At 36.1% G+C, this 14,243-nt stretch overlaps 1 protein-coding gene across 7 annotated transcripts in view; it reads left to right on the plus strand.

The window, feature by feature from the left end:
- RALGPS2 (Ral GEF with PH domain and SH3 binding motif 2) overlaps window positions 1-14,243 on the plus strand; it is a 204,961-nt gene that overhangs the window by 70,896 nt on the left and 119,822 nt on the right. For all 7 annotated transcript variants that reach the window (XM_055254607.2, XM_055254605.2, XM_063627487.1 and 4 more), the window contains one exon: window positions 13,620-13,703. In XM_055254607.2, the coding sequence (XP_055110582.1) occupies window positions 13,620-13,703 (84 nt within the window). The remainder of the gene's footprint in view (window positions 1-13,619; window positions 13,704-14,243) is intronic.

The following is a 14,243-nucleotide window of genomic DNA, read 5'->3' on the forward strand; positions in this document are numbered from 1 at the left end:
ACTCTCGCCCAGGCTGGAGTGCAGTGGTACGATCTTGGCTCACTGCAACCTCTGCCTTCCGGGTTCAAGTGGTTCTCCTGCCTCAGCCTCCTGAGTAGCTGGGATTACAGGTGTGCTACCACCACACCTGGCTAATTTTTGTATTTTTAGTAGAGATGGGGTTTCACCATGTTGGCCAGGCTTGTCTCGGACACCTGACCTAAGGTGATCCACCCACCTCAGCCTCCCAAAGTGCTGGGTTACAGGCGTAGCCACCACACCTGGCCTGTATCTTATTAAAATATTTCTGAAAAATTTAACAATTGAGATATTTCCGACAGTATATAGAAAAAGCTTCTCTGTGCAAACCTTCTAGTGTATGTCAAGATAATATAATCTTGGAAACATCCAAAGTTCCAGCATCAGGAATATCATAATTCTATCCTTGTTTTAATGAAAATTAATCATTTGCCTTAAAATTAAAATATAAACAATTAATATAATGAGAGATTTGAAGAAAGCAAAGAAGACTTGTAGACTTGAAATTGTTCTGCGATACAGACCAGAATAAACCAATTGCTGTGTTAGAAGCAAGTTGCAGCTGTTTTGTCGGTTTGTATTACTGCTATTCATCACTATGAACTTCTTTAATATATAGTAAGGTGAGGCTTAGATTAGGATTAAGGAAGGTAGAGAAGAAAAGTGTTGTTTGGTAGTGTAGGTGTATATGACATCAGAGATAGGAAAAGAAAGCTCCTGCCTGTATCTGTGATCTCATTATATGGGCAGCTTTAACATATTGGGAGGAAGGAAGAGAAAAGAAGATGCGAGTACATTAGAAAATAGAAGGGATTTTTTTTTATATATATCTTAATACCTAGGAGTTAGTTTTAAAGTTTATTTTGTGGGTTAAGATATAGGAGGAGTAGTGAGCACTTCGTGTGTGACTGAGACTTCTTTGTAGATAACCATATTAGGCTGAATGCTAATGGATATACCGTATTCCTCTAAAGCTGTCCTCCTTGAGCACAGAGATGTCTCAGCAATAATTAACTTCTCTTTGTTAGGATCTCCCAGCCTCATTGCCCTCTCCCTGCCTCCAGTCATTTACAGATTCCATCGCTTTTTCTTTTCTTCTCTCAGTCTCTATCTACATACTAGTCTATATTGGCCTTTTCTCTCTTCTATCTGTAGGTATCCCTACAACATCACCCTTAGAACATTCCTTTTAAGAGTATTGGAACCTACAAGATGAAATTTAGATCAAGAATTCTTTGCAGAACAAACCTACAGATAGAAGGAAGCTGTGACTCCTGTGAATTCAGTAATTCTTTCATAGGGTAGGTGGTCATCAGTTGTGGGATTTTGCCCTCCCTGTGCTTGCAAAATAAATGCAAGTGAAAATTGGGCTTAGTAGTTTCATAGTTTAAAATTAATCAGTGACTGTTCTTTCAAATACACTTATAATGACTGTTAAGAAATTGCCTTTATATATGATTTACTATTTGAAGATTTCTCTTTACTACGTGATTTTAAAATTGCAAGTTAAATCCATTGGAACAAATTTTAAGGGGTGTCAAGGCTGCTAAATTCCTTTAGCCTTTGCTAAAATGGAGGCTTATTTACATAGTATACTCAAAGCAGTTTTATTCCTAAGTCATATCCTTGAAAAAAGCATCCTTTGAGTTGTTGAGTTTACTTCAACCTTTTGATGTTCATATGAGATATTTTAGTATAGACTAACTCTTGACCAGGCTGAACTGTCATCTGTGGCATAATTTATTTCCTGGATTGTATTGTAGTGTCACTTGGAGGAAGATCTTAGAATCTGAAACAGAAAGAGATAGAGACAAAGGGAAAAGCAATTTTTTTTTTTTTAAATCACAGAGAAATTTAGCAGCTCTTGAGAGGCAGAGGTGGGGCAGGGCAAAATTCCTTTAATGCCAGGTAACCATAAAGGCATGTCAAAGTTTAAGAAGAAATAGTGGGTTAGTTCTTCGGAGTCTCAGTGCAATTTTACCTTCATAATTCATTATGTAGTTTTGTTTTTATTGCTGTTTTTTAACTTTTTATTTTGAGATAATAGATTCACAGGAAGTTGCAACAAAATAGTACAGAGATAATTAGAGGCCCATAGGAAGTTACAAAAATAGTCCAGAAAAGTCCCATTTACTTACTCTTCATTCAGTTTTCCTCAGCAGTTACATCTTACATAACTATAGTACAATATCAAAACCAAGAAATTAATATTTTTATAATACATGACTGTATAATTCTGTGATTTTTGTCATATATGTAGATTTATCTAACCACTACCTCAGTCAAGATTCAGAACTATTGCATCACCACAAAGATCTCTCCCTGTGCTACCTCTTTATAGTCACACCCATCACATTACTCCTCTCCTACTCCTTACCAGCCTTAACCCTGGCAGCCACAAATCTGTTCTTTGTCTTGTTGAACTGTGAGAATCCACTCATACACATATTTTTTTCAATAAATATTTTGGAAATTTCATCTTGAAGATTTGCAACAATTTAAAAAAAAAAAAAACTTACCACATAGCTTAGAAATATCAAAAAAAATTAAGAAAAAGGGATGGCATGAATGTATAAAATATGTGTAGATACTAGTCCATTTTATCTTTTACTACCATGAGATATATCCAAATGTATTAAGAAAAGTTAATATTTATCAAGACTTATGCACACAAAGACCTTGTGTTCTGCCATATGCGGTCGAGAGAACTATTAAGAAACATAAAGATGCACTATTAAGTCATAACTGCATAAAATTAACTGTAGTGCATACCATTCTATTGTAGTAATTTTGTAACCACCTTGTGTTGCTATTACAGTGAGCTCAAGTGTTGAGAATATCCGCTGAAAATGATGATGCTAATCATCTCCACATGAGCAGTTCCTCTCTCTAGTAAATTGTGTTATCACGGTAAAATGTGATCTCTCACTGTGTTTAGTGCAATATCCTAAACCTTGAATAATACCATGAGACCCATAAGAAGTACCATTAGTGATGGTGGAAGTGCTTCTAAGAAGCAGAGAAAAGTTACGACATTACAAGAACAAGTTGAATTTCTTGAAATGCACCATAGATTGAGGTCTGCAGCTGCAGTTGTCTGCCATTTCAAGATAAATGAATCCAGTGTAAGGAGCATTGGTTTTTTTTTTTTTAAAGGAAATTTGTGAAGTCATCACTTTTCATACACCAGCAGGTATGGAAACCCCACACTTTTTGTGAAATGTTGTGTCTTTTATCTTGTATTGAAAATGCAGCTTTTTAAATGGGTCCAGGATTTCTATAAGAAAGTAAACCCATAGCCTCGAATATGATTCAAGAAAAAGCAAAGTCATTATATGACAACTTGAAGGTGAAGTATCTAAAGCTGGAGAATTCAATGCCAGCAAAGGATGGTTTGATAATTTTAGAAGGAAGTTTTGCTTGAAAAATGTCAAGATAACAGGAGTAGCAGCTTCTGCCTACCAAGCAGCAGCAGACAGGCTCCCAGACACCATTGAGAAAATCACTGAAGAGAATGGGTATCTGCTTGAATAAGTTGTTGTTGTTGTTTTGAGACGGAGTCTTGCTCTGTCGCCCAAGCTGGAGTGCAGTGGCGTGATCTCCGCTCACCGCAACCTCCACTTGCTGGGTTCAAGTGATTCTCCTGCCTCAGACTCCTGAGTAGCTGGGATTACAGGCACATGCCACCATGCCTGGCTAATTTTTTGTATTTTTAGTAGAGACGGGGTTTCACCATGTTGGCCAGGCTGGTCTTGAACTCCTGACCTCATGATCCGTCTGCCTCGGCCTCCCAAAGTGCTGGGATTACAGGCCACTGCACCCAGTCTGAACAAGTTTTTAATACAGATGAAAGTGTCCTACTCTGGAAAAAAAAATGCCACAAAGAACATATATTAGCAAGGAAGAGAGGCAAGCACCACAATTTAAGGCAGATGGGGATAGGCTAACTCTACTGTTTTGTGCAATTGCGGTTGGGTTTATGATCAGGACTGCCCTTACCTATAAAGCTGCTAAACCCTGAATCTTGAAGGGAAAAGGTAAACACCAGCCACCAGTCTTTGGATGTAAAATAATAAAGCCTGGAAAATGAGAACCCCTTTTCTGGATTGGTTCCATTGATGCTTTGTCTCTGAAGCCAGGAAGAACCCTGCTAATAAGGGACTGCCTTTTAAAATTCTTTTGATTATGAGCAATGCCCCTGGCCACCCAGAGCCACATGAGTTCAACACCAAAGGCTCATTACACGCAATACTTTATGAAAAGGATTGTCAGTGATACAGAAGAGAACCCTTATATAGAACATCATCAAAGTCTAAAAGAATTGCACTATTGAAGATGCCATCATTGTTAAAGAAAAAGCCATGAAAGCCATCAAGGCCAAAACAATAAATTTCAGCTGGAGAAAACTGTGTCCAGATATTAATGTGAATTCACAGGTTTTATGACAGAGCCAATTAAGGAAATCATGAAAAAGATTGTGGATATGGCAAAAAAGATAGGGAGCTAAGAGTTTCAAGATATGGATCTTGGAGAAATTCAAGAGCTAATAAACACCACACCAGAGGAATTAACAAAAGATGACTTGTTGGAGATGAACGCTTCTGAACCAGTGCCAGATGGTGAGGAAGAAGATGTAGAAAAAGCAGCACTAGAAAACAAAATGACATTAGACAGTCTAGCAGAAGAGTTCTAGTGATTCAAGACTGCGTTTGACTTCTTTTACAACATGGACCCTTCTATGATATGGGCACTGAAACTAAAGGAAACTACGGAAGAAAGATTGGTACCATATGGAAACGTCTTTAGAGAAATGGAAAAAGCAAAAAAAGTCAGACCTAAATTACATATGTTTTTGTAAAGTTACACCAAGTGTGCCTGCCTTTCTGGCCTTCTTTTCACCTCTGCCACCACTGAGACAACAAGACCAACCCCTTCAGCCTATACACCATGAAGATGCAAGGATGAAGACCTTAATGATGATCCACTTCCACTTAACGAATAGTAAATTCTCTTCCTTATGATTTTCTTAATGACATTTTATTTTCTCTAGCTTACTTTATTGTAAGAATATAGTGTATTATACATATCACATACAAAATACATGTTAATCACCTGTCGATGTTATCAGTAAGGCTGGTCAGCAGTAGGCTGTTAGTGGTTTTGAGGGAGTCAAAGGTTATATGTGTATAATTTTAAAACTTAGATGTGGGTTTTCAACTGTTTGGAGGGTCAGTGCCCCTAACCCCTGAGTTAAGGGTCAACTGTATTTACTACTCTTTCTATATATGGTTGACTTAATTTCCCCAACTTTGAGACTAAAGGTGTTTGATGTGAAGTAGAGAGAAAATAAGGGTGGAGAGAGGGCTGTGAATCACCTATAAACCCCAAAGAAAACCTATGTAAACATCTTCCTGATCTTCTTTTTTTTTTTGAGACAGAAGTCTCACTCTGTCGCCCAGGCTGGAGTGCAGTGGTGCAATCTCAGCTCACTGCAACCTCCACCTCCTGGGTTCAAGTGATTCTCCTGCCTCAGCCTCCCAAGTAGCTGGGATTACAGGCATATGCCACCACACCTGGCTAATTTTTGTATTTTTAGTAGAGAGGGATTTCACCATATTGGTCAGGCTGGTCTTGAACTCCTGACCTCAAGTGATCCACCTGCCTCGGCCTCCCAAAGTGTTAGGATTACAGGTGTGAGAGCCACTGTGCCCAGCCTTCCCAATCTTCTTTATGTGCATATGTGGGTCTCTTTTTTGTTCATTTGTTTAAGGTAGCCAATACCTATACTTTGCTGTGTAATTTAATCTACTATGTTTTAAAAGTCCTTCCCATCCTGAAAACAGATGTCTTAATAGTAGCAATAATAATAATAATAATAGTTAACACTAATACAGAGATTATTATGTGCCAGTCTAAAGGCTTTATACATATCAACCCATTAGATCCTGTTTCATCCTTATAATTTATCATGATAGATAAGGAAGCCAGGCAAAAGTATGGTGGATTGTGGCTTCATTTTTACATTAAAAAATTTTTTTAATACTTTTCTGACTCCTCAAATAAATGCCAAGAGGTTTTGGAAAGTCCATCCAATTCTTAGAACATTTCTGCATCATTAATTTAATGGAAAAAATGCTTTGTCACTTGAGGAAAACTGTTGGAAGGTGACTGAAAGGAAATCATGAAAGAGATTGTGGATATGGCAAAAAAGGTAGGGAGCTAAGAGTTTCAAGATATGGGTCTTGGAGAAATTCAAGAGCTAATAAACACCACACCAGAGGAATTAACAAAAGGTGACTTGATGGGTAGAAGGGAGGGAAGGAGAGGTGTGTAGTCACATTCTTTGGAAGCAGCTGGGTTAAAATTCCATTTGAAGCCCTCCATTCTAAAGAAGCTTATAATTAGAAAACAAGACAAGATGTTTTTGAACTCATAAGATGGTAGTTTCTGTATCAGAAAACATTTCCCCCATGAAACAATGTTAGATCACTAGCCTATCTCATACAACAATAATCAGAACTATACTTTACCCTTGAATGTCTCTGGAGTTAGAAACGCCAGCCTCCCAGGAGTTGAAAATTTGCAGGTAAAACTCAACTACTCATAGCCTACCATTGACTGGAAGCCTTATTGATAACATAAACAGTTGATTAACACATATTTTGTATGTTATATATATTATATAATATATTCTTAAAGTAAGCTAGAAAAAAGAAAATGTTATTAGGAAAAATACATTTACAGTACTGTATTGTATATCATAAGTTTACATAGTCTGTTTGTAAGATACATCGACTGAAATGGCAGCAGGACCTCAGTCTATGGTACATATCAAGCAATTCAACTTGTTCTTGAAATGTCATGACTTTAATTTGCTTCTTAGGAGCACTTCCAGCATCTCTAGTGGTACTTTTTATGGGTCCCATGGTGTTATTCAAGGTTTAGGATATTGCACTAAACACGATGAAAAATAACGTGAGAACCGTGAGAAATCACATTTTACTGTGATAATACAATTTACTGGAGATAGGAACTGCTCATGTGGAGATGAGTAATGTCATCACAGGGTGTTTTAAGGGAATACTCTCAACACACACTTAAACTCACTGTAAGAGCAACATGAGGTGGTTACAAAATTATTATAGTAGAACAGTATGTACTATGGTTAATTTTATGCAGTTATGATTTAATATTGCACCTTTATGTTTGTTACATTTCTCTGAACTGCATATGGCAGCATGTAAGGTCTGTTGGTGTGCATAAATTTTGATAAATGTTAACTTTTTTAAATACATTTGTGTGTATTTTATGGTAGTAAATGATAAAATAGACTAGTATTTTATACATTCACGCCATCCCTAGCTTTTTCTTAATTTTTCGATATTCCAAGCTATGCGGTTTGTCTGCAAGTTTTTTTCAAATTGTTGCAAATCTTCAAGACAAAATTTCCAAAATATTTTTTGAAAAAATCTGTGTATGAGTGGACCCACACAGTTCAAACCCATGTTGTTCAAGGGTCATCTATGTACCTCATTTTGATAAGAGTGTTGTGAAACTCAGATTCATTTCTCGTGGGAGTGTAAATGATTCAGTATTTCAGGAGGGCAGTTTGACAGGTAGCAAAGCCTTGAAAAGGTTCATACTCTTTGACCTCGTGATTTCTTGTAGGATTGTATTTTTAAGAAATAATCAGAAATGTCAGAAAAGGTGCAAGGATATTCATTATTTGTAATTATAGCATTACTTACAATAGGAAAATGAAATCAGCCTTTTGTGTAAAGGTCTATAATTGAGTTTGGCTTCTTTGTCAAATGGCTACTTTGTGTGGTTTGATAAGTTTAATTTGATAGACACTTTGATTATAGCATTAATATAAATTTTGTAATTATAGTAATTGGCTAAAAACGGATTCAGTTATTTGGGGATTTAATCTTAGGAATTTTATCCTAAAATATGACATCTTTATGTAGTTGTGTATGTATGCTGTGATTTTGGAAAGCACGAAAATGTTTCTAGCAGTTTGATGTTTTCAGTATCATTGTCATAATATTTTTGTGTGAATATAATTTTTACTACTAAATATTTTCTTTTTTTACAGGGAGATAATATAAAATGATCATATATTTAGGCTGAATATCCAGAAATTTTTATTTTTGCTATAGAATTGCTTTTTATCATTTCATTATTTCTTTCAGAAATTTCAAGCTTAAAAGATATGATCTAATTTTAGATTTAAAAAGGCAGTTTTTATCTCCAGAGCATTCACTCCTTATCTACTGTGTAGAAATAATTGTCATCTCTCCCCTCAGTATTCCCTATCTCAGCTGCTCAAGGCAGAAACCTGGAATCTTAGTACTTCTACAGACTTTGTTTTTAGCTTACATCACGAGTCCAATTCTTGACGAAGTTCTGCCTGCCTCCAGAATATCTTGAGTCTGTCATATCCATATCCACTGACAGTGCGTTGGTTGAGGGAACATTACTTTTTTCTTGAAGGACTATAGTATCATCTTAACTATTTCCTCAATCTTCCCGACTCGATCTATTCCTTTTTTTTTTTTTTTGTTTCTAATTTAATTTAAGATTTTATCGAAGATATGCATGTACCATGTTTAAGAAGTCAAATATTTGCATAAGAGAACAAAATATAGCAAAATCCTAACTCAGTTATTCTCATCTTTCCAACCTCGATCCTGGAGCTCCACTCCCACCCAGATCTCTTAGCTGTTTCTCCTTTGAGGAATTTATTTCTGTTTTTCAAATAATATATCTAAATCCTTACTTTTCCTTGATTTTTCTATTTTAAGTATGATATGTTGACTCTTTACTGTAGAAGATAATTTCACTGTCTTATATTCTCTCCCCCCATTTATATAATTCATTTCTCCTCCTTTTGCACATACAGTTATATCACAATTTTGTCTAAGTAACTATATATTCTTTACAATCGAACCGTACTCAAGTTTTGTTTTCTTTGAGCTAAAATGTACTTTAGTTTTCTTTGTATCCATCACTAAATTTCTGCCAGAAGTGAATGTACTGAATGTCTCTTCTTAATATTTCCAAACACATAAGGAATTTTTTTTTTCACTTTCAGAAACAGATGTCTGTTGGAATTTCTGCCCTCTTGCTCCTTTCTTGACTCTTGTTCTTAAAGGTCTGCTCATAGCTTTGCCCCAGGATCTCCCATTGCTGTTAATCAGAGGATTCCCAATATATGTATATTTTTTCTATATTAGCTCTTCAGTTTCCTGGGTCTCATATCTTCCTTTTTCTTTGTTTGCTAGTTTGTTTTGATAGAGCACATACTCTACTAGTTCTCTGAGAGTAGGTACATAGAAGACAAATTCTCTGAGATGTTCATGTCCGAAAATGTCTGTAGTCTACTTTCAAACTTCATTGATATTTGTGTTGGATATAGAATTCTAGAAAATTGAACTCTTCAAAATTGAAGGCATTGCTTCAATTGTCTTTTTTTTTTTTTTTTTATACTTTAGGTTTTAGGGTACATGTGCACAATGTGCAGGTTTGTTACATATGTATCCATGTGCCATGTTGATTTCCTGCACCAATTAACTCGTCATTTAGCATTAGGTATATCTCCTAATGCTGTCCCTCCCCCCTCCCCCAACCCCACAACAGTCCCCGGAGTGTGATGTTCCCCTTCCTGTGTCCATGTGTTCTCATTGTTCAATTCCCACCTATGAGTGAGAACATGCGGTGTTTGGTTTTTTGTCCTTGCGATAGTTTACTGAAAATGATGTTTTCCAGTTTCATCCATGTCCCTACAATGGACATGAACTCATCATTTTTTATGGCTGCATAGTATTCCATGGTGTATATGTGCCACATTTTCTTAATCCAGTCTATCGTTGTTGGACATTTGGGTTGGTTCCAAGTCTTTGCTATTGTGAATAGTGCCACAATAAACATACGTGTGCATGTGTCTTTATAGCAGCATGATTTATGGTCCTTTGGGTATATACCCAGTAATGGGATGGCTGGGTCAAATGGTATTTCTAGTTCTAGATCCCTGAGGAATCACCACACTGACTTCCACAATGGTTGAACTAGTTTACAGTCCCACCAACAGTGTAAAAATGTTCCTATTTCTCCACATCCTCTCCAGCACCTGTTGTTTCCTGATTTTTTAATGATGGCCATTCTAACTGGTGTGAGATGGTATCTCACTGTGGTTTTGATTTGCATTTCTCTGATGGCCAGTGATGATGAGCATTTCTTCATGTGTTTTTTGGCTGCATAAATGTCTTCTTTTGAGAAGTGTCTGTTCATGTCCTTTGCCCACTTTTTGATGGGGTTGTTTGTTTTTTTCTTGTAAATTTGTTTGAGTTCATTGTAGATTCTGGATATTAGCCCTTTGTCAGATGAGTAGGTTGCAAAAATTTTCTCCCATTCTGTAGGTTGCCTGTTCACTCTGATGGTAGTTTCTTTTGCTGTGCAGAAGCTCTTTAGTTTAATTAGATCCCATTTGTCAATTTTGGCTTTTGTTGCCATTGCTTTTGGTGTTTTAGACATGAAGTCCTTGCCCACGCCTATGTCCTGAATGGTATTGCCTAGGTTTTCTTGTAGGATTTTAATGGTTTTAGGTCTAACATTTAAGTCTTTAATCCATCTTGAATTAATTTTTGTATAAGGTGTAAGGAAGGGATCCAGTTTCAGCTTTCTACATATGGATAGCCAGTTTTCCCAGCACCATTTATTAAATAGGGAATCCTTTCCCCATTTCTTGTTTTTGTCAGGTTTGTCAAAGATCAGATAGTTGTAGATATGCGGCATCATTTCTGAGGGCTCTGTTCTGTTCCATTGATCTGTGTCTCTGGAATTGAACTCAGCTCTACACAAAGTGGACCTAATAGACATCTACAGAACTCTCCACCCCAAATCAACAGAATATACATTTTTTTCAGCACCACACCACACCTATTCCAAATTGACCACATAGTTGGAAGTAAAGCTCTCCTCAGCAAATGTAAAAGAACAGAAATTATAACAAACTGTCTCTCAGACCACAGTGCAATCAAACTAGAACTCAGGATTAAGAAACTCACTCAAAACCGCTCAACTACATGGAAACTGAACAACCTGCTCCTGAATGACTATTGGGTACATAATGAAATGAAGGCAGAAATAAAGATGTTCTTTGAAACCAACGAGAACAAAGACACAACATACCAGAATCTCTGGGACACGTTCAAAGCAGTGTGTAGAGGGAAATTTATAGCACTAAATGCCCACAAGAGAAAGCAGGAAAGATCCAAAATTGACACCCTAACATCACAATTAAAAGAACTAGAAAAGCAAGAGCAAACACATTCAAAAGCTAGCAGAAGGCTAGAAATAACTAAAATCAGAGCAGAACTGAAGGAAATAGAGACACAAAAAACCCTTCAAAAAATTAATGAATCCAGGAGCTGGTTTTTTGAAAAGATCAACAAAATTGATAGACCGCTAGCAAGACTAATAAAGAAGAAAAGAGAGAAGAATCAAATAGATGCAATAAAAAATGAAAAAGGGGATATCACCACCGATCCCACAGAAATACAATCTACCATCAGAGAATACTACAAACACCTCTATGCAAATAAACTAGAAAATCTAGAAGAAATGGATAAATTCCTCGACAAATACACCCTCCCAAGACTAAATCAGGAAGAAGTTGAATCTCTAAATAGACCAATAACAGGTTCTGAAATTGTGGCAATAATCAATAGCTTACCAACCAAAAAGAGTCCAGGACCTGATGGATTCACAGCCGAATTCTACCAGAGGTACAAGGAGGAACTGGTACCATTCCTTCTGAAACTATTCCAATCGATAGAAAAAGAGGGAATCCTCCCTAACACATTTTATGAAGCCAGCATCGTCCTGATACCAAAGCTTCAGTTGTCTTTTAACTTCCAGTGCTGCTATTAAGATATCTGATACCTTCTGATCCCTTTTTTTTCCATATGTGCTGTTTTTTGTTGTTGTTTTGTTTTTGAATCTCTGATCAGTTTTCTCTGTTCCCTCTTAAAATTACTGTTACTCAGATGTTGACTCTTATGGTCTTCAAATTAGCATAAAAACATTTTACTCCTATCATTAACTTTTTGTTTAAAAGATTTAGTCACCTTTATTTCACAACTCTTCTACTGACTTTCAAGTTTCTCTTATATTTTTTATTTCTAAAAGCTCTATTTTGTTATCCTCCTGTTTTTGCTTAATGGGTACAATGTCTTTTCTCATGTATTAAAAAATAATAATTATATGGTTTTGGCTTCTTTTTTTCTCAGTTTTCTTCATTCCCTGCCCTAACTCAACTTCTTCTGTTCTCTGCCCTAACTCTATTTCCTCAGAGTTCTTTTTCTTTTTTCTTGTAGTTCTCTCTCTCCCTGGCTATTGTTGTATTATAGAGGTTTGTTAACCTATTTCGGACCTTGGACCCATCCGGCAGGCTGAAGCCTATGGAATGCTAACCCTTCTTTAAAAGGAAATCAGTTCTATTAAATATACTTATCAAAATATTTTTTAAAGCTGTTATACAGCAATACATATGCTTCTTTGTTAATGTATTAAAATCTAGAGGTCAGTCTTAAATACTGCCTTATCTGGGTGTGATGATTCATGCCTGTAATTCCAGCACTTTGAGAGGCTGAGGCAACAGGATTGCTTCAGCATAGGACTTCAAGACCAGTCTGGCCAACATAGCGAGACCCTGTCTCTACAAAAAATACAAACAAAATTAGCCGAGCATGGTGGTACACACCTGTAGCCCCAGCTACTTGGAAGGCTGAGGTGGAAGAATTGCCTGAGCCAGGGAGATAAAGCTGCAGCAAACTGTGACCCTACCAATATACTCCAGCCTGGGCAACAGAGAAAGACCTTGTCTCAAAAAAATAAAATAACTACCATAAGTTTGAAGTAGTGATGAGTGTAAATGATATTTTTAAGGTATCTGCATCAACTGTAATGTGATATGAAAATCTCAGTGATTTTGATTGGTAAGTACATCACATGTGTTGCCAATGCCACTGTAATCTGTAGCCTACATTTATAACTAAAAGGACTGTCTTATTTCAGTTAGAGGTTAGTGTAAAATGAAAATTGATTTTTTAATATACAAGTTTGTGGGCATTTTGTATTCTGTCGACAGGTACTTTAAGGGAATCATGATCCCTTTTATTAAAGGTTTCTTCAGATGTTTGGGGTAATTGACTGTTAGCTCAAAGAGTGAGATACTAGAAAGCTGATTGGGAGCTCTGGGTGACTGAATAGTCTTCACTGTATGTTGTGGGATGCACATCTTTATCTGTGGATCTTTTCCTCTTGGGATTCAAATCTTTCAGAAAAGAATCCACCAATATTCTGCCTGTGGAATGTAAATTTGCCTATGTTTTCACAGTCATTGTGCTGTCTTATGTCCTGCCAATCAAATTTGCTTTTGTGATTCAACTGAATGGATATAATATTATGTATGTTCCCATTAAATAAAGTGATTCTAGAAAAGAACACAAACTGTCTTTAATGTTTTCTTGAAAGCCTTAATCTGGCAAAAAAAACTAGGCTATTACTTATATTTAATTTTCACCTTAATTTTCCAGGAGCTTTCAAGTTGTGGATGGAATAAAAAAGAAAAATATAGTTCTGCACCAAATGCAGTTGCCTTCACAAGAAGATTCAATCATGTGAGTTTATAAATTTTGATACTGTGTCTGAAATTCAGTTTCTCAATATATACTTTTTCCTTAAGAAATAATTTAACTTTTTATATCAGTTCTGGAATATTTTCAGCCAGTATCTCTCAAGTATTGTCTCTGTGCTTGATCTCTGTTTTTTTTTCTCTGTAGTTCCTATTGAAAATTTATTGGAACTTGACATTCTTTCCTGCTTGTCTCTTAACCTTACATATTTTCTATCTTTGTTTTTGTCCTCCATTCTGAGTGATTTCCTCAGATCTACATTTCAGTTCACTGATTCTCTTCAGATGTGTTTTATCTGTTTCAAATCTGTATACTTTTACACCAGTCATGCTCTTTTCTTATTTTTATTTTATTTTTCAAATTTATTAATTTTCAACATAGTTTCTGTGTTATTATTGGAACTTCTTGGGGTACTACTACTCTATTTCTGCTCGTTCTTAAAGTGGTTTTTTCAAAGATATATAATGAATTTTGTATCTTTGGCTTGAAAGCTCGTGTCTGTTTAAGCTTTATTCATGAGAAATT

The sequence above is a fragment of the Symphalangus syndactylus genome, chromosome 12, assembly GCF_028878055.3.
Source record: "Symphalangus syndactylus isolate Jambi chromosome 12, NHGRI_mSymSyn1-v2.1_pri, whole genome shotgun sequence".
Classification (NCBI taxonomy): domain Eukaryota; kingdom Metazoa; phylum Chordata; class Mammalia; order Primates; family Hylobatidae; genus Symphalangus; species Symphalangus syndactylus.